Genomic DNA, 19,516 nt, shown 5'->3' on the forward strand with positions numbered 1-19,516 from the left:
GAAAATCTAGCTCTTGGATTCTAGTGACTTTGTGGGGTTTGGGGGTGGGGAAGTAGAATTTAAAATGTTAAAAGTGGTGACAGTTTATTGTTGAGTCTTTCAGATTACCTATTCAGTAATAGAAATAACTGACTGTTAAATGGCATGGAAGAGTATCAGCATCAGATAACATAAAACTGATATTCTGTAGAAAAAATGTTGGAAAGCTGATGCATCTATGTGTCCTCTTCCAAGAATAAAAAGAGAGTAGAAGTGGATCTTTGCATTAAAGTATCCCTTCAAAGTAAGTTTGAATTTGAATGTACGTTTTTAGAAAGCGCTAAAAAGACTTCAAGATATTAGATCTGCCCCCTAGACCCACTGCCAATTTTTGTGGTTATACATAATTTTCTTATTTTGTTTTTCTTTTCCCTGTTGCTACCTTGTGAAGCCCACACAAATGATAGAATCTGAACATATGCAAAGCGCTATCAAATGTACTAAGTAAACAAGAAAACAATCCATTTCCAGTTTTTAATTATTTAGTCCTGGAATTCACAGGAAACACCATTTTGGCTTTATGCTTTACAGCAGGGGTAGGCAACCTATGGCACAGGTGCCGAACGCGGCACGCAAGCTGATTTTCAGTGGCACTCACACTGCCTGGGTCCTGGCCACTGGTCCGGGGGGCTCTGCATTTTAAATGTTGAAGCTTTATTTAAAATTAAATTTAGCTTCAACATTTTGAAACCTTATTTACTTTACATACAACAATAGTTTAGTTATATATTATAGACTTCTAGAAAGAGACCTTCTTAAAAAAGGTTAAAATGTATTACTGGCATGCGAAACCTTAAGTTAGAGTGAATAAATGAAGACTCGGCACACCACTTCTGAAAGGTTGCTGACCCCTGCTTTACAGTCTACTAGAGATCTGCTCAATTTCATAAGCATAATAGCATTTTTTTAATCATGAAGTCTGTAGAGTTAGCCCCATTCAAAGATAGATAGTATGTTCTTGATATGATGGAATCAGTGTATTTGTTGCTGTATCAAGGATCTTCAGCTATCCCTATTTAGTAGTTTTCTCTCTGTTGGCCACTCACCATTACTCTCTGGTTTTCAGTGGTTTTTACTCTGGTAATTTATGTCCCTACAAAGGATTACCTTTTTGGAGCTTTATGTCTGGGATCTAGCCAGGGATGTTTAAGGACTACACGTGTGTGTTTGCTTTAATCCTAGGTCTTGTGTACACTACAAAGTTTTTTGTCAGGAAAAGCTGCCTTTTGCCTACAAAACAGTGGAGGTATACACACTACAAAGTTACTTTTGACCGCAAAACTCTGCTGTTTTGCTGACAAATTAAAACTACCTTGACGAAAGGCATAAAGCTTTTTGCAGCAAAGTTAAAGCTATAAGGTGTCAGTGTAGACGGTGCTGTTTGTTTTATTGACATAACTGACTTCCACCAGTATCCCACAATGCCTGCCCTGACTGCTCTGCTCACTGTTTTGATTTCTGCTGCCCTGCAGGCATGTGCCCCTCCCCTTTCAAAGGTCCCGGAAGTATCTGACAGCTGAGCATGCTGCTCTGTTCTGGGAACAAAGAGCAAATCATTAACATGGAATGCTCCTGTTCTCCCCTGCACTAGGAACACAGTGGTAGGCAGACTTTTGCTGGGGGGGGGGCGCAGATTGCTGTGCTGCTTTGACATTTCTCAGCATGGAGCGCTCACAGAGCTGCTCAGAATGCTGCTCCCGGCAGCTGAGGAGGCTGTGGGAGAACTCAGAGGGAATCAGGAACCATAGGCACGCAGGCAGAGTGGGCTGCTTCTGCCAGGAGGGACTGCTGTGCAGAGCAGATCCGGGGGCTGATGTGTGTGGGGTGTCCCCCTCCCCCTGCCTCAGGATTGGTTGGTCAGCCTGTTGTCTCCCTCTCCCCCCCGCACTACTCTCCTCTCCCTTCCCCCCCCCCCACCCCCACTTGAGTTGAAAAGTGGCTGACAATCTACTAGAATGCCCATGGAATGATGGGATTGAGAAACCTGCATCATGTGACACTGCAACTGCCCCATGAGGCATTGCAAACCCTTTCCAAAGCATCCTGCAGCTAGTTGCACAGTAGGAAAGCTACCACGGTGCACTGCTCTCTGTATCGATGCAAGACCTGCTAGTGTGGATGCACTGTGCTGACACAAGGAGCATAGTGTGGACATGCAACAGCGGTTTTAATTCAAATGGCATAACTTTTGCTGACAAAACTTTGTAGTATAGACAAGGCCCTACAAATTACAGGCATGATTCTTATCCATTAGTCATTCTTGACTACTCAGTGTCTCTTAGGACTTGTCTGTGTGTACAGTGCTGCAGCGGTGCAGCTGCAGTGCTTAGTGACGACACTACCTATGGGAGACACTACCTATGGGAGAGCTTCCCCAAGAGGTGCTAACTATGTTGATGGGAGAAGACCCCCCTCCTGAACGATATACAATATTGCCTCAGAGTTACGAACACCTTGGGAATGGAGGTTGTTTGTAACTCTGAAATGTTCATAGCTCTGAACAGAATTTTATAGTGGTTCTTTCAAAAATTTAAAACTGAACATTGACTTAATACAGCTCTGAAACTTTACTATGCAAAAGAAAACTGCTGCTTTTAACCATCTTAATTTAAATGAAACCAGCACAGAAACAGTTTCCTTACCCGATAACTTTTTTTAAAAACTTTCCCTTTATTTTTTTAGTAGTTTTCATTTAACACACTACTGAACTGTGTTTGCTTTTTTATTTTTTTGTCTCTGCTTCCTGATTGCATGCTTCCGGTTCCAAATGAGGTGTGTGGTTGACTGGTCAGTTTGTAACTCTGATGGTCTACTATAGTTATACCGATGTAAATTGGTAGTGTAAGCCAAGGTTTGAGATTTCTGTTCTAGTCTTCTAGTGGGCTCTTTTGTATCATGGCTGTACCTCTGCCAGAGGCTTTACTCTGGAGCAACCTTTTTAGCCAAATTATAAATCTTCAAATAAGCTGGCATGTCCTCTACTAGAGTGGTACAAATCTGGCGCAATAATACTTCTGTAGCTCAGAAAGCTTTGGATACAGAGCTTTTCATCCCTACATCATTGGTCAGTATCTGGTCTGGATTAGTAGTGACGTCTGATAGGTGGCCTTTGTGGAGTGAGTTGAAGGCACAAAGGTGAGGCAGCATGAGAAGCTTGAAATTTAGCTGTACCTATTTCATGGATAGATGACTTATTTTTAGTCCTGTCAGTCTGGTACTATGTATGAACATTGGGTTTGTTTTTTATGATAGAGATTTCAACTTTTTTTTAAAGGTTTTTGATTCCATATAGCTACAGAGTATAGTCTTCTCTTTCCATATACCCTCTCTATTTTGAAGCGATCATTTCTTTCTTACCTCCCCCCCCCCCACATTAAAATACTGAATCTTTTCTTCCCTCTCCACCTCACTGAGGCTGGGTGGAGGGTTTACATGTGTGAGTTATTTAACATTCCAATGTATAGGGACTAAAACCTTTTGTTCCTGAGTGCCTGAAATGACTTCATGTTTTATTTTGTTTTTATCTCTAACTTGCTTTCCTGGTTCTGTTCACTCAACAGCATTATTCCCGGTGCACAAAAAATCTGGATACGCACGTGGGGATGTTCTCATAATAATTCAGATGGAGAATATATGGCTGGACAGTTGGCTTCTTATGGGTACAAAATTACAGGTAATGATCTCAGTCAAGCTACTTTCAGGTTTTTTGCTGATTTGTTTAAATATTTAGATTGAACCAGTCTACTCTTTTTAAATTAGATTTTACTACACCCCCTTTAATCTCAGCATGTTAGCTGGCTTGTTTGGCCTTAGTAAACTGTATTTAGAAGCCCATTCAGTGATGTGAGCCATATTTGTAGGCCTCATAGAATTGTAGGACAGCAAGGGACCAGAAGAGGTCCTCTAGTCCAGTTCCCTGCATCTTTTGAGGCAATTCTGATCTGTTACGTCAGATTGCTGTTTGTAAGTGATGAGTCCTGCTAAAAGTTACTGAATTTAAGTTAAAATAGATTTTGGTGCAGATCCAGTAGTTAATTTTTAAATCTCAATGTCTTGGGGATTTTTAAATCTCTACTTTAGTTAAAACCTGAACCAAATCTTATGTCAATAAAATTCTGTTTTTTTCTTATATAACTACAAACAAATTCAATTTCTGTAGTCTGTCTGTCTGTCCTATAAAAATGAGATTTTATATGACAGATTTTAACCTGAACTTTTAAACCTGCTTTTTGAGGATGGATTTTACAGTAAAAACACTAAAAACCGTTAACTGCCTGTTGAGTTATAGGAGACCTGCAGACTGCATATTATTTTTAATGCAACTGAGATCTAATTGGCCAAACAAAGTTTTGGTGTGCTCAGCGGCAATTGGGACACTAATTTGAAGCCTATATTTTTTCTTTATGAGCTGGCAGATTCTGGTCATGGTACAGAAGCAGCACACTTGTCGTTAGGGGCAAGAACACCATGTGTTATAAAATAGTGCTCCCTCCTGACAATTTAAGTGTGGCATTGATAGGACCCGAAAGGAGAGTCCTGTTCCTGGGGAAAAAATGGTGATCATTGATGGGAAGAAAAGAGAGAGAGAGAGAATTTTTCTCTGACCAAACAAAATGGTAGTTCAGAAAGTGAATGGCTTCAGAACAATTATGGTTGGCTTATAGATCTAACAGATAACAGCAAATGCTACGATAACGTGTGTGTTTGTTTTACTTCCAGTGGCTTCTGGTAGAGTAAGGTTGTGGTTTTGTTTGTTTGTTTTTGTTTTGTTTTGTATTTATTATTTTTGTTAAGCAGAACCTAACCATTGGTCTAAACATAAGGAAATGTACTGTCATTGGAACACATGGGTGAGGAGTGACCTGGAGGGAATGTCTTTTGTCACTTAACGACTTGTCTGTCAGACTTTGGAGCAGAGTTGAGCGTCTTTGATGGGCATCATGTCAAGTTCTTTATTTCTGGAGGGGTAACTGTTGTGATATGTAGGGATTGGGGCAGGATCCTCTGGATTCCAAGGGATATAAGATCCTACCTACTCTTGCTTCCCTTCTGAACAGGACTGTTTTTAAAGTTCTCATCTGTTTGGCATCCTCTTCTTTGCCACAAACAAGCAGTACAACATGCCTAATACAGTGCTGAAAGGATCACTTACAGATATTTTCAGTTTTCTTAACATATTGAAATTAAAGCCATAGCTCTTAACCAAAGTTCAGAATGAAGGACATAATGCAGAACAATAGCTAATGAGTCAAATTTTCATAAACACAGTTCCCCAGGTGATTGCTTCAGCATATATCTGGATACTTTAAAGCATTTACGCCTAAGGTTAGGTGCTCAGATACTCCAGTAATGTATGATATAAAAACCTATATAGAATAGAGTAGGAGCATGTCTTAACAAATGTTAAATGATGCGTGAACTCTCCCCACTCTGCTTTAGGCTCTGCCTACACTCAGCTTTGAAACTGTTAGTGACTTAGCGAAGACTATTCAAACATAGTTCTAGTTAGGAAGATACTAATGTTTTCCCTACCTTTTGTAGCTTGAGACTTTTTTTGCAAAACTAAGTTAAATCTTGCTTACATAGGCTGTACAGTGTTTCCCATCTAATTAACGTGATTTAGCTCAGACAGAGCCTGGGTTGTTCATTTGTTGTCATGAATCTGCACTCCAACGAAAGTGTGTACAGTTTTTGGAGAGAGATATTGGGCAGTAAGAGGTGTCCATCGTTACATTTTCTAGTGTATGTTGTATGGATTGGATTAAAGAACATATCTCACAAACAATATATGCTTCATGTAGCACCAAGCTCTAACTAGCCATTGGAAATTGGTGACAGCTGATTCCAGGACCTACTCATAGAGACAGATCTGGACAAAAATATTCTTAAATGTGCTCTAAAAATGGCCACATAGAAAACATTTTTGGCAAAATGTATTTTTATCAAAATATGCAGTTTTGTGGAAGTTGGGAAGGTTTCTGGGGTCCAGGGCAGACTCTCTGGTCATTTCTGACCAGCGAAAGAGTGAGAGATGTGAAAACAGTCATTTTGAGACAACTTCATTTCATGGAAATGTTTAAAAGGGTGTGTGTGTGTGTATAGTTAAAAACAAATGTCAAAACCTCAAAAGTTGTCGCAAAATGGAATTGTTCTTCCTGCCTGCTTGAGGGCTCAAATGTATTTCCAATGAGCAAATTGCTGAGTAGAGGACCTGCTACAATAAATACCTTGCTTCCAATTTCCTTGAGCTTTAATATGGGTCAGACAGTCTGTATTCTCAAGATGCAATAATATGCTGTACTGAATTGCGGAATATATCACCTATCCTGTTGTCAAGGCCGGCTCCAGACACCAGTGAAGGAAGCAGGTGCTTGGGGCGGCCAATGGAAAGGGGCGGCACATCCGGTAATTTGGCAGCGGGTCCCTCAGTTTCTGGGAGCGAAGGACCTGCTGCTGAATTGCCGCAGAAGAATGAAGCGGTGCGATTGAGCTGCCGCCGAAGTGCCGCCAGTCGGCCTTTCCCCGCCCCGCTTTGCCGCTTGGGACAGCAAAAAAGCTGGAGTTGGCCATGCTTGTTGTAACCACCTAACCAGTCCTGTCATTCTAAAATTAGGGCAAATGGCAATTCTGCTACCTTGCATGCAGTAATTGAGTGCACTCTGTTGTTTGCTAATTGGTCATACTGTTTTTGTTTTAAAATTTTGTCAAATATTAAAAAGTCTGCAAATAAAAGTTTCTGAAATTTAACTCTGATTTTAAAACTCTCAGTTGATTCTTGGATTATATGTGAAATCATGAAATCAGCAAAATAAAAAATTGCCATAGAATTCATTGTAATCTCTTAAATTGCAAAACCCATTAAGAGTGACATATTGGAATACCACAGTAGTTTCATCATGGACAATGTTTAGCTATCTGGAGGTAAGAGCTATTTTTGGCATACAGTATGGTAATAAAATTGACAAACTTTGCAAGAGAACATTTGGCTTTTACATATATCCTTGATTCAGGGTAAAAAAAAAAAAAAAAAGAAGCTTTGTGGGGAAGTCCTAAGTATTTGCATTGGGATCTTAGTGGGCCCCATGACTGAGTGGCTCAAAAATACCTCTGGTTACAATACAGTTCATTTCTTAGACATGCAGGCTCTGGTTATGTGAGGGGCATGAAATTGAGTCAAGGTTGCCAATACATATTTGAAAGATAGCTGCTCCAGATGGCTTTAAATGTAAAAGATTTTATTCTTTTGTGGTTGTCCCTAGCAACCCGACTTCAAGGGAAGGTGAAGGTATGTGAACCTACAGTGGGGAATACCACTACAATGCATTTGATGCCTTTGCTCATAGGGAGCATACCATGGGATTGCTTTCCAGTACAGGACACATGGAACTTAAATAATATGGGTCACTCCTCTGCTCAGTTTCCTTTGAAATAGTCAGATGGAGATTTCAAAGGAACAAGATTTTGTGCCCTCATCTCATTTTGCTGTTTGTTATCAAGCCTCTGTTTCTGATGCCATTGGGGAATAACTGTATTTGCACTTTGTAATGTAAAGCGTAAATCCTGGTTGTTTATGCTTGGGATATTGGTAGACTGAGTGGTAAACATTTTAAAAATGAAGTGGTAGAAATTCCTTTTTGCCTGAAATGTTTCAGGCCCAAAGTGAATTTTTTTTAAGAAGTTTGAAATGCCAAGATGCATTTGTCGTAAAGTCATGAAGATGTAACTTGTGGGACTATTTTGGGAAGCCAGGCCTTAAAGGCATTGTTTAAAACTTCTCTAACACTTAATACCTCCCTGAGAACTAGTGCATAGACCTTTTAGGTAATTATTTGTAGAGCTAGTTTTCAAGTTGAATTCGCAAACTGATTAGTTCTGCGCCTTTTTCTACAGTGATTGATAGAATTTGCATTAACCTTGTGTATAACTGAATGCCAGCAAAATTGAGGAACAGACTCAGTTTTCTACAACTGTCCAATTATAGTATATACCACCCTTTGGCCCTACTGTTAGAGACATTTTCTGCCATCCTGGAGGAAAGTTCTAGACAGCCTTGTGTTAATGATTCCACTTAATGGAATTGCAGAGGTGATGGAATAGAATTGTCTTCCAGGAAGTGAAATCTGAGCACCCTCACTCCACCCTCAGTTTTTGCTTTTGCATGACAGAAGCAGGTAATCTTAATTTCTGCCATCCCTCATCTCCAAAGAATCACGAGGAAAAAATGTTACGAAGAGGAAGAGAGAAAAGCCTCATAAGAATGACATATGCATATATTTGATGGCCCTCCACCCTTTTGTTTGCAGTAATGTAGGAGGCAACAGCTGTCTCAGACAATTTGTTCTGCTGCAGCCTCCTCACTACCAAGTTTTTGATCCTAGTGGGCAAAGTGAGCTTTTAGCTACAGCCAATCCTGCTTCTTACCTTCAGGGCAGAATTCAGCATTTGCTCAGTTCTCAAGCTGGGACATATTCTTATTTACAATGGGAACTAGACAAGCTTTGGATTTTTATCATAGCTACTGCCTATATTCCTATCCCCAGTTTTTTTTATTATATGACAAAAAAATCGTTGCTTTTGTAAATAAGGAGAATGTATTCCCTTGCTTTAAGTGATTCTGGACATGGGTGAGTCTGCCTGGTGCTTAACAACTGCCTTTTTGAAGCCTACCTTAACTGGACCTATATCTTTCTCTGTTCTATATTACTTTCATAGTTGAAGTTTCTGAGACTTTGGAAGCAGGCCTGAGGGACTGAAAAATCTCACAAGCACATTATCCTCACTGACAATTGGGTAATGCTTGTAAATCCAGGCATGCACACCTGTTTGGGGTTGATTCTTTTTTAGTAGCAGAACTCAGTCAGTCTGTTCCATACTCTAATGCTTGTGCACCACCCTACATTCTGGCAGTACTGGCATTCTCAGATTACCGTATAATGGCTTTTAAGTGACACATCGTTCACAGGTCAATCCATATTCTAAGCACCTTGCTTCCTCATCTGAAAGTTGTGCATGCAGTAGAGGGTTAGGCCATTGGTAATTGAACCTGTGGGACTGCACCAGTATAATTTGCCAAGGTGAAATGTGTCTATGATAGCTGTCCTCTTCTGGGTGGTGGTCTGCTCTTATCCACGCAGAGCATGTTAATCAGCCATTGCAGTTGGGCCTGTCTCACAGTTCTCAGCATGGCACTCTTAAGCAGTGGTTTAGGAGTGATTTTGAAAAGCCTGTGGGAAAACAGGGCAGTTCCCATAACTCCCAGGCCATTGCTCAGGCATATCCTCAAAATGAAGGCCTGGATTTTCTCAGACTGTTTTCACTTGGAGAGCCTGAAACTCAATCACCAAATGTTTTAAGTGATCCAAGAGAAACAGGAGTGTTCCTGGAATTTGTGCTATAATGTGATAACAGTTCCATTTGCTATTTAAAGATGAAGTTCACAAGATGCCACTCGATGTTTAATATGCAGTTACAGATTAATGGAATGGAGTTCTTGAGACCTGCGGTGAGCAGCAGTAGCTATAGAAGTTTTGAATCAGGAAGGACTCTTTTTATTAACTCTTTGGGGAACTGGCCCTGAAATTGCAGTGACAGGAGGGGAGGAGAGCTCTACTGTGAAGAAAGAGATGATTACACTTTACTCTGGAAACTGGCTAACCTGGATAGTTAGCCAGTTGGGTGTTGGAAAGAGTAGGTACTTTAGTACAATGATTGTTTTAGGGGCTTATGATCAAGGTAACAGGTGCAGGAGATGATCGAGAGTTTTAAACAGTTAGCCTCTTTGAGCTGTACTGAATCTATAGATGCAACCCAAGCATCAGTTCTGTGCTCGTATCATGAAGCCCATGAAGCAAACCTTAGTGGATAATTGTGTCTAGTTCCCAAATATTTACAAAAGTTGACCTGGCAAAGTGTGTGATGCAATAATTTTTTTAGGAGCAGGTACAAGTGGCATTATCTTCCCACCCAACAACTCCTTAATTTAATGGTGTGTGTGTCTCCACGATAATTCTCCATGACTACTCTGCAACAATGAGTATTCATACAAATCTGGAAACGTGTTCTGTCAGCCCCTGCAAAACCAGCCCAATCTGTATACAAAACAATAAAAAGCCACACATCTTGTGTAAAGGTTCCCCAGTTTCTGAAGATAGACTCCTCCTAAACTGTGTGTCTGCTGTCTCAAGAGTGAGAGACTTTCTTGAAGAGGTGGTGGGTTCCTGGCATGGCCTCTATTGTCATCCTGGTTCTTGCCTAATTTCTTCATTTCTGACTAGCCCATGCTTGTGGAATTCATGTCTTGATTCCTCATTAGCCACGTGTCTCTGTGTTTGTATAGTAGTGTCACATAATATAATTTAAATATGGTAATATTTAAAAATATACTTTTCAAAATTGATATTTCATGCAACCCTAGTTTAAGTACTGGCAATTAGTAATTAAAACATCGAAATCTTATTTTACAAAGTAAAGTTTTTAATCACATTGCAATTGGTTGTTGGGTGTAGTATGCGGATTCTGGATGGCGTTGGTGGCCTGTGATATAGAGGAGGTCAGATTAGATGATCGGGAGGTCCCTTCTGGTTTTGAACAGATTATTATAGGGATATGTACTGTATCTCTGGCAGCCAACAGGTGGCAGTATTGGATAACTAATACTGTACAATACTGTGTGTGTGTGTGTGTATCAGCTGTGTATGACGTGATCAGCTTGGCTGCACAATTTAGTAGGGTCAGGTTTTAATCACTTGAAATTGGATTAGTTGAAAATTTTTATTCAAAATTTTCATATTTAGTATCAGAATGGTAACAATCTAAATTTTTAATGTTTGAGTTTCTGGATGATCAAATTAAAAACGTATTTGCGCAAAATTAATTTGGGCTTAATTTAAATTGACAGTAATAAACTTAGTTCCTCCATTTAGAAACCCTTCCCCACTTGATTTTTACTGATTTAGGGGCAAAATATGTTAATGTTTGGTTTGAAACATTCCTGCAGGACTGTGGACATATTTCTTTTATAACTAACCCTGCAGGTCTTGTTAATTATGAAAGGATTTGAAGTTTTTAAAAAGCTTTTAAATAGATGTGTGTGTAAAGTGTTTTAACCATTTTACTAGTGTCTATAGTCGTAAAATATTTAAAATTGTAGAAATTGCTGAAATGCAGCTACTTGGTGTGGTGGAAATTAACAGCTGTTTGGCAGTACACAGTTGCTTAGGACATGAGTGAAAGAACCCATATCTGAATATTGCAAAGGGAGGTGGTGGTTAGATAGAGGAAATAACTATCTCAGTATTTTGGGTAGGTTCTTTTTATTGCAGAAAGTAGCATAGGTTTTTGAGTTAGATGGTCAGGATCATGGTTTTGTGATTCACTCCAGTCAGTTCCATACACCAGGGGTTCTCAAACTTCATTGCACCACAACCCCCTTCTGACAACAAAAATTACTACACAATCCCAGCAGGTGGGACCTGAGCCTGCCCAAGCCCCGCCATCCTGGGCGGCAGGGGAGAGGGGAGAACCTCAAGGGCTTCAGCTCCTGGCATGGGGCCTGTAACCTGAGCCCCACCGCCCATGGCTGAAGTGAAAGCCTGAGCCTCACTGCCCAGCACCAAAGCCCTTGGGGCTTCAGCTTCGGCACTGGGTCCCAGCAAGTTGTGACCCACAGTTTGAGAATTGCCATACACCCATATTGGAGCTTTGGTTTAGTACTGATTCAGAAAGAATGCTACCACCTACTGAATTACCAGCACCATTTCCCTCGTCTTTTTTGGGTTTTCCTTGGAGAGACCCCATTCAAGAACTGACTAGTCCTGATGCTGCTTAGCTTGTGAGGAATGAATTCTGAAGTTAGGTCTTGGACAAATCTACTTTCTCTGGGGCTGTTGGGCTTATCTTGCCTTTCAGCAGGTAGTTTTCCTTTAAATAAAAAAATCTATATACAGTAACTCCTCACTTAAGGTCGTCACAGTTAACGTTGTTTCATTGTTATGTTGCTGATCAATTAGGGAACATGTTTGTTTGAAGTTGCTCAATGCTCCCTTATAACGTTGTTTGGCAGCCACCTGCTTTGTCCACTGCTTGCAGGAAGAGCAGCCCGTTGCAGGTAGTTGGTGGGGATTTGGAACGAGGGTGGACCGGCAGCCCCCCCATCAGCTCCCGCTCCCCTAAATTCCCTGTGCAGCAGCTGCCCAGCAGGCTAGCAATCGGCAGTTCAGCTGTCCCTCCCCCCACTGCCGTGTGCTGCTCCTGCCCTCTGCCTTGGAGCTGCTCCAAGAGACTCCTGCTTGCTGTGTGTGTGTGGGGGGGAGGGAGGGGCTAATGTCAGGGTGTCCCCCTCCCCCCTGCTCCTGCACCCTGCTTACCCCTTCTCCATGTAGAGCAGGGAGGGGACACGGAGAGAGAGAGACAGAGAGAGCCTGGGGCAGCAGCTGCTGTCTCAACTTCCTGATCCACTTATAAAGACAATGCACTTAAGAGTGGGTCAGCTTACTTAAAGGGGCAGTGTGCATTTCTTTCTCTCTCCCACACACAAGGTGTGTGTCTGTCTCTGTCTGCTATGCTGTCTCCCCTCCCTCTTGTTCGTGCTGCCTTGATGAGAGGCTACATTAACAACAATGTGTTAACCCTTGAGGGCTCAGCCGAGTGCTAGTTAATCATTTAGCAGCAAGGCATTCCCTGGGAAATATCTGTCCCTCTTCTACCCTCTAACTTCACCACCTCAATCAAGCTTCACAATCATCATAGCTGTGAACAGTATTAAATTATTTGTTTAAAACATATACTGTGTGTACATATATATAATATATAGTTTTTTGTCTGGTGAAAAAAATTTCCCTGGAACTTAACCCTCTCCTCCCCTCCCCCCTATTTACATTAATTCTTATGGGGAAATTGGATTCGTTTAACATTCTTTCGCTTAAAATCGCATTTTTCAGGAACATAACTACAAGGTGAAGAGAACAGGAACTGATACAATGTTGTATTTTTGAATTTGTAGAACACTGTTTGAAAGAGCAGAGAGGTGCCTACTGTCCCAGGCCCTAGTGCAAACTTGGAGCACTAAGCCACTCTGGATCTGGAGGGGAAGGAACTCAAGTGGCAGCTGAGCCATTCTGAGTCAGCTATTCCAGCCATAGCTGGAATAAACTCCTGTGCTACTTACTTCCGCCCCCACATGTGATGGAATGACCAGTGGATTTGCAGTCCTTCCATAAGTCCTTGCTAGAAAACAATGCTCAAGAGCCCATTTTGAAAGCGCAGTAGAAATAGAAACCCACTTGTTCTGCTATGATAGCCTTCCACTGCTGTAGATAGGAACAGCATTTGCTCCAAAGAGATGTGAAATGTATTTGTTGATTTCAGTGAGGTTTTTTTTTAACACCAAAGCTCTGTGTGTGTCTGTCTGTCCCTCTATTTGTCTCTCTCTCACCCACTGTAACTTACATAGCTGGAATGTTAAGGATGCTTCATCCATCTCCCTCCTAGTACCTCAAATTCAGTGCTCATTTCAGATACTGGTGGCAAGTAGCATAAATATTGTGGTTAGTGAATGACTGGACAACTTGTCAAATGGTGATTAAGGACTACAGTTGTCTCATCAAATGCAGTCCATGCTTGTTTGGAGGCTTACCTAGCGGTATGCCTCTGTGGAAAATGCACATCTGTGAATCTTTTTAGCATTTATATACTACCATTTGTAACCATTGTTAAATGTTACAGCTGAAGTGGAAGCTTCCACTTTAAGTGGAAGACACTAGCATTTGTTTTGTATGTCAAAGCTCTGGCATTGAAATCTGCTTAGAGAGGGAAACTAAACAGCAACTTTGTCTTGGATGACTATAAATAGGCTTTGACATAATCCAGCCAAAACTGATTTGCTGTTGATTGGTAAAATACATGCGTGTATAGAGAAGTGATCTTCTTTGGCTTGCAGTTTAATTGAAGACATCACTTGGCTGTTGATTTTATTAGGAATTTTGGACCTTGAGCTTCATTGGTCAAACTTCAGGGGCAAAAGTGTGCATATTATAGTTGCTTGCCATACTGATTTCCTAATTGACTTTTGAAATGCTGCTGCTTGTTTATGGGCTGGCATTATTCTGTTTGTGTTCTTTGTTGAGGGTTGAAAAATCCATTTGCCCGCTCTGAATGTAGAGATATTGAACTGTTAGTTTGTACAGAACTTAAGCTTCCTTTTTTTTTTAAATAGAGGTTTTAGTCTTTCTGGTTGCAAAGATAAAGGGACCCTGTCAAAAAATTTTTTAAATCTTCAAACTTAAAAAAAAAATCTGATTTGAGACAGTCACCATAATATGTCCTGAATATTTTACAATATTCCTTTACATTCTGTATAAGAGTTTTCTGGTCCCCTGTAGTTAAAAGGATCTTTTCCGTAAGGGAGAAACTGACTATACAGGGGAAAGCTTGAAACTTTCTTTACACAATGCTGTTAAATGCAAAAAGAAAACAAAGTAGAAATCTAGGCAAATATTTTTTAACTAACTTGTTTCAGTTATAATTATTTTAGATGTTACTTATTAACTATGGAAGGTAAGCTGTATTCAGATAGAAATATAAATTTGCAAGTTGACTTTGGACTTATAAGTCAGTGTAAAAGTATTTTGCTTGTGCTCCAGTGCTTGTGCTATTGGCTGCTCCTACTTTAACAAAGCAGAAGCAGGCTGAAATTAATAAGACCTGTGGCCAGTTTCACTTACGCTATTTGTAGCCCTGGGTAGCAGGTTAAACCATCACCAAGCATGTCAACTTGACAATGCTCTTGCTGCCTAGGGAAGGTCTGAGGAGCAGAGGCAGAAAGTGGAGTTATTCATGGGGGAAGAGGTCACCAGTAGAGGAGGTTTGGAAGAGGGAGTTAAAATAGCAAAGCTCACTCCCCCTCTCAGTTGCTGGATGTAGGGGATGGCTGAGCTTCACATCAGGATGTTGTACCTCACTGGTGCAGCCCCTCCATATTCATCTCATCTGCTTCTGTCTACTGGGTGTAGTTCTGCTAGTGCAAGGGTGGGGAACCTTTTTTCTATCAAGGGTCATTGACTCACAGAAAAAATCAGTCGTGGGCCACACACAGCACCCTGGGGGGGTGGGGGGGGCGGGGAAGAGTCACAGAGGCTCATTTCCCTAGGCGCTGGGGTGGGGCCAGAAAGGAGATGTTCAGGGTGTGGGAGGGGATGAGGGCTCCGGCTGGGGGTGCAGGCTCTGGGGTGAGGCTGAGGATGATGGGTTTGGGATACAGGAGGGGGCTCCGGGCTTGGGCCAAGGGGTTTGGAGTACAGGAGCAGGCTCAGGGTTGGGGGAGGGGGATTGGGGTGCGGGCTCCGCACTGCTTCCGGAAGTGGCCGCCATGTCTGGCCCCTAGGCGGAGGGGCCAGAGGGCTCTACATGGTTTGCGCTGCCTGCACCCATAGGCGTCACACCCGCAGCTCCTATTGGCTGCAGTTTCCAGCCAATGGGAGCTGCAGAGTTGGCGCTGGGGGTGGGGGGCAGCGCTCAGAGCTTCCCTGATCGCCCCTGCACCTAGGGGCTGCAGGGACATGCTGGTCACTTCCGGGAGCTGGAGCTGACCCTAGCTTCCTCCTGCAGCGGGGTGAGCCAGCGCTCGCGGCTCCAGCCCTGCGGGGGGGTGGGGGTGGTGCTGAGGCATGCCGCAGGCTGGATGAAATGAAGCAGTGGGCTGGATCGGGCCCATGGGCCGAAGATTCCCGACCCCTGTGCTAGTGGGTAATAGGTGGATTTTTTGAGTGCCATTTCTTATACTTTATATGCAGTACACATTTGAAGTCTTTAGACTTAGGTATCAAGACAGACTAAGACTAGATTTAATTACACTACTGAATTAACTCTGTATTGTCCTTAGTCTTCCATGTTGAGGTTAAACTGTTTAAAATTGAGTGTGTTAACAATGAGCTTAGTGCTGTCTAAATACAGATAGTGTTTATGCAGGAGAGCATACAGTATTGATTTTTCTTCTGTGGCTGGTGTGTAAACTGGTGTGTAAACTGTGTTGCACCCTTTGCATTCATAACTTGAACAACATTGGTACAGTAAAAATTAAATGTGCACTAATACCTTTAACTAGCCAATTTCAACGCGTATGACACCCAGAACTATGCAGTGTAGTTGTAGCCATGTATTAGAAGGACAAGGTGGTTGAGGTAATATCTTTTATTGGACAAACTTCTGTTGGTGAGAGAGAGAAGCTTTTGAGTGATACAGAACTCTTCAGGTGTGGGAAAGGAACTTCCAGCATCACAGCAAAATGCAAGGTGGAACAGATTGTGTAGAATAGGTAGTTAGAACCATATTGTAAGGGACCATTCAAGGTAGAGTAGCCTGTTAACACCTCTGCAGTCATAGGACAAAAAGCGGGGAGGTTACAGATTGTTGTAATAAGCCATAAATCCAGTGTCTCTGTTTAGTCTGTGATCTTTGGTGTCTAGCAGAGTAATAAATTTAAGCTCCCAGGCTTGTCTTTTGAAAGTATTGTGCTGGTTTCTTTTGATGAGGACTGATAGGTCAGGTGTAGAGTGATCGCTTTGTGAAAAGTGTTCACCCACAACTAGTTATCTTTCAGTGTTTTCCTAAAAGGAGCTCCTGTGGCCGGGAGGTGTTTTGGCTCCTGGTATGTGGTTTAGATGAGAACTCTTGAAAAGAACACAGAGAATTCAAAGTTGTATACTCAGTTCCGCAACTGACTTGTTGGAGCAAATGATCTCACCTCTCTGTGCATCCATTTTTTCCATCTCTGAAATGGAGGTAATACTTCCCTATCTCACTCCTTGGAAGCTTAATTGTTTGTAAAGCATTAGAAGCATGGATGAAAGGTGGAATATTAGCATTAAAAACATTTGAGGTTGGGGTAATTGGCTTGTGAAAAAAGATTAGAGGAGTTAAACTTAGTCAAATGGCAACTAACAGGGATGTAAACAAAAAGGAGAATGAAATAGTTCGACTTCTGTTACTCTATGGAATTATCTTCCAGTAGAAGTGGCAGAAGTCTCATTGCTTGAGTAATATTATTTATTATTAAAAAAAAATGGTAGCAAATTGAGGACAGCCAAGCTGGGGCTCCATTTTGGTGAGCACTGTAAGACATGTGGAAAATAAGTCAGTCCTGAAGAGTATATTGAAGGATATAATGTAGTGAACAATCTTGAGGCGATGGACTGGATGCATCTCATAGAAATTGGAGATGAAAGAGGCAAGTCTTTCCAATTATTGGTACATTTTTTTCTAATTAAAATTGTTGCACATATCAAATACCTTACACAAGGTCTTTTCAGAAGTATTTTTCTTTGAAGATAACTTCTGAGCTGAAATCACTGACAATCTAGCAACCTATTAAGTTGTAGCAAATCAATTAACTATTTTGTGAAAAGTTTCTTCTGTTATATCTCCTTCTCTTATGCAGGAATGTTACTTAGGCCTTGGCTACACCTGCAAATTTGCAGCGCTGCAGCAGGGTGTGAAAACACACCCTCTCCAGCACTGCAAATTGCGGCACTGCAAAGCGCCAGTGTGGTCAAAGCTGTACGTTATTCCCCCCAGGGAGGTGGAGTACGGACAGCGCTGGGAGAGCTCTCTCCCAGCGCTGGCGCTTTGACTACACTTAGCGCTTCAAAGCGCTGCCACGGCAGCGCTTTGAAGTGCAAGTGTAGCCAAAGCCTTAGCTTCACGTTCTGTACTTAGAAAAATAGAGCCAATATAATTTACCTTATTCTTGAAGCAGATTTTCTGCCTTTGCATATGGGTACATTATTTCTAGGTAGTAACTTAAAGATCAGTGCCTTACATGTTTGTGTTCCTTGCCTCTGTTTGTTGTTTTTTACACTCAAAGCATCTTGGCTTCATAGGGTATGGCTACACTTGCGAGTTGCAGCGCTGGTGGAGGCTTTCCAGCGCTGCAATTAGTAAGTGTCCACACCTGCAGGGCACATCCAGCGCTGCAACTCCCTGGCTGCAGCGCTGGCCGTACACCTGGCTCAGCATGGGGAATAAAGATTGCAGCGCTGGTCATCAAGTGTGGCCACACACCAGCGCTGTTATTGGCCTCCAGGGTATTAGCAGATATCCCAGAATGCTTTTATAAATTACTCTCTTTGTTTTGTTATGCAGCCTCTCTTTGTTTTGTTGTGAACTCGGAGCTCCGTAGCTCTGGAGCTGCTTATCTACAAACACAGCTCCTGTTTGCTGTGATCAATCTGTGAACAATCAAATGAGATAATAAGGCAGGCAGGGAGTGAGTGTTTGCTTGACAGAAACGGGGCAGAGGGGAGAGAGGGAGTCCGTTGGCTGCAGGCTGTTTGCAGTTAAGAGTTAAGGGTAAGGGATCGGGAACATGTTCTGATTTTTCAAGGCAGGAAGGTAACACACAGTGTTGGCTCCAAAAATCCACTCTCTCTCTCTCGCCCGCTCCCTGTCACACTACGCCCCGCCCCACCCCCCTCTTTTGAAAAGCACGTTGCTGCCACTTGAACGCTGGGATAACTGCCCATAATGCATCACTCCCAACAGCGCTGCAAATGCTGCAAATGTGGCCACACACCAGCGCTGGCCCTGCACAGCTGGACGACCAGCGCTGCAACTACCAGCGCTGCAGATTTGTAAATGTAGCCATACCCCTAGTCTTTTGTACAATGATTCATACTTTTCGTAATTTCTTTGAGTTTGTGGTGGATGATGTCCATGTAGAAGTCCTGTGACTTTATTGCTGCAGCAGACACACCAGCTTGAACATGTAGTCCTCATCGGTCCAAAGAAGCACCTTGTTACATTAGTTCTTAAATATCAACAAGCTCAGGTGTATTAGTGATTGTGATAGCAGATATCTGAGCAGTTTAGGATAAGAGGCAAACAATGGAACAGATTCTCCTTTTTTATGCCCATGAAGCTCCACTGAACTCTGAAGAAGAGAATTTGGCTAAATATTACTTAAAATGTAAGTCATGGTAACTTAGCAAGAATAAAATCTTTCTGATTAGTGTCCTATGCAGTTATATTAAATACTTGGGTATTTGATTTTAACAAAATTCATAACTTTTAATTTGTCCAAACAGAATTCCTTAGGACTGTAAATCAACTTTCAATAACAAGTACAAAAAACTTTGAATATTTCTAACTTGTGCTCAGAGGATGTATATACTTGGTCTGTCTGAACCGAATATCATTTAATTTTCAATAAAACTTCTCAGAGTTTTAATAGCAAGCATAAAACTGCTTTAAGGTCCCAATCCTGGTACATGGAGCTCCGTTGACATCACTGAGAAAAGCTATTACTGACTTTTACTTGCTGTCTCAGCAAGGGGCTAATGAAACATAAATGACAGCAATACTAAGAGCAGCCTTTCAGTTTCTTGACCTAAATCTTTTAGTCCTCATCTACCCTAAATTTTTTCAGCAGTTCTTCCACTGCTAGTTTGACACTACTGCCTCCACCACATAAGCACTAATGTCTTAT

General features: G+C 41.7%; 1 protein-coding gene across 7 annotated transcripts in view; it reads left to right on the plus strand.

Moving 5' to 3' along the window:
* CDKAL1 (CDK5 regulatory subunit associated protein 1 like 1) overlaps nucleotides 1–19,516 on the plus strand; it is a 653,139-nt gene that overhangs the window by 14,062 nt on the left and 619,561 nt on the right. For all 7 annotated transcript variants that reach the window (XM_039521853.1, XM_039521854.1, XM_039521852.1 and 4 more), the window contains exon 4: nucleotides 3,600–3,712. In XM_039521853.1, coding sequence (XP_039377787.1) covers nucleotides 3,600–3,712 — 113 coding nt within the window. The remainder of the gene's footprint in view (nucleotides 1–3,599; nucleotides 3,713–19,516) is intronic.

Source organism: Mauremys reevesii, linkage group 2 (genome assembly GCF_016161935.1).
Source record: "Mauremys reevesii isolate NIE-2019 linkage group 2, ASM1616193v1, whole genome shotgun sequence".
In the NCBI taxonomy this organism is placed as follows: domain Eukaryota; kingdom Metazoa; phylum Chordata; order Testudines; family Geoemydidae; genus Mauremys; species Mauremys reevesii.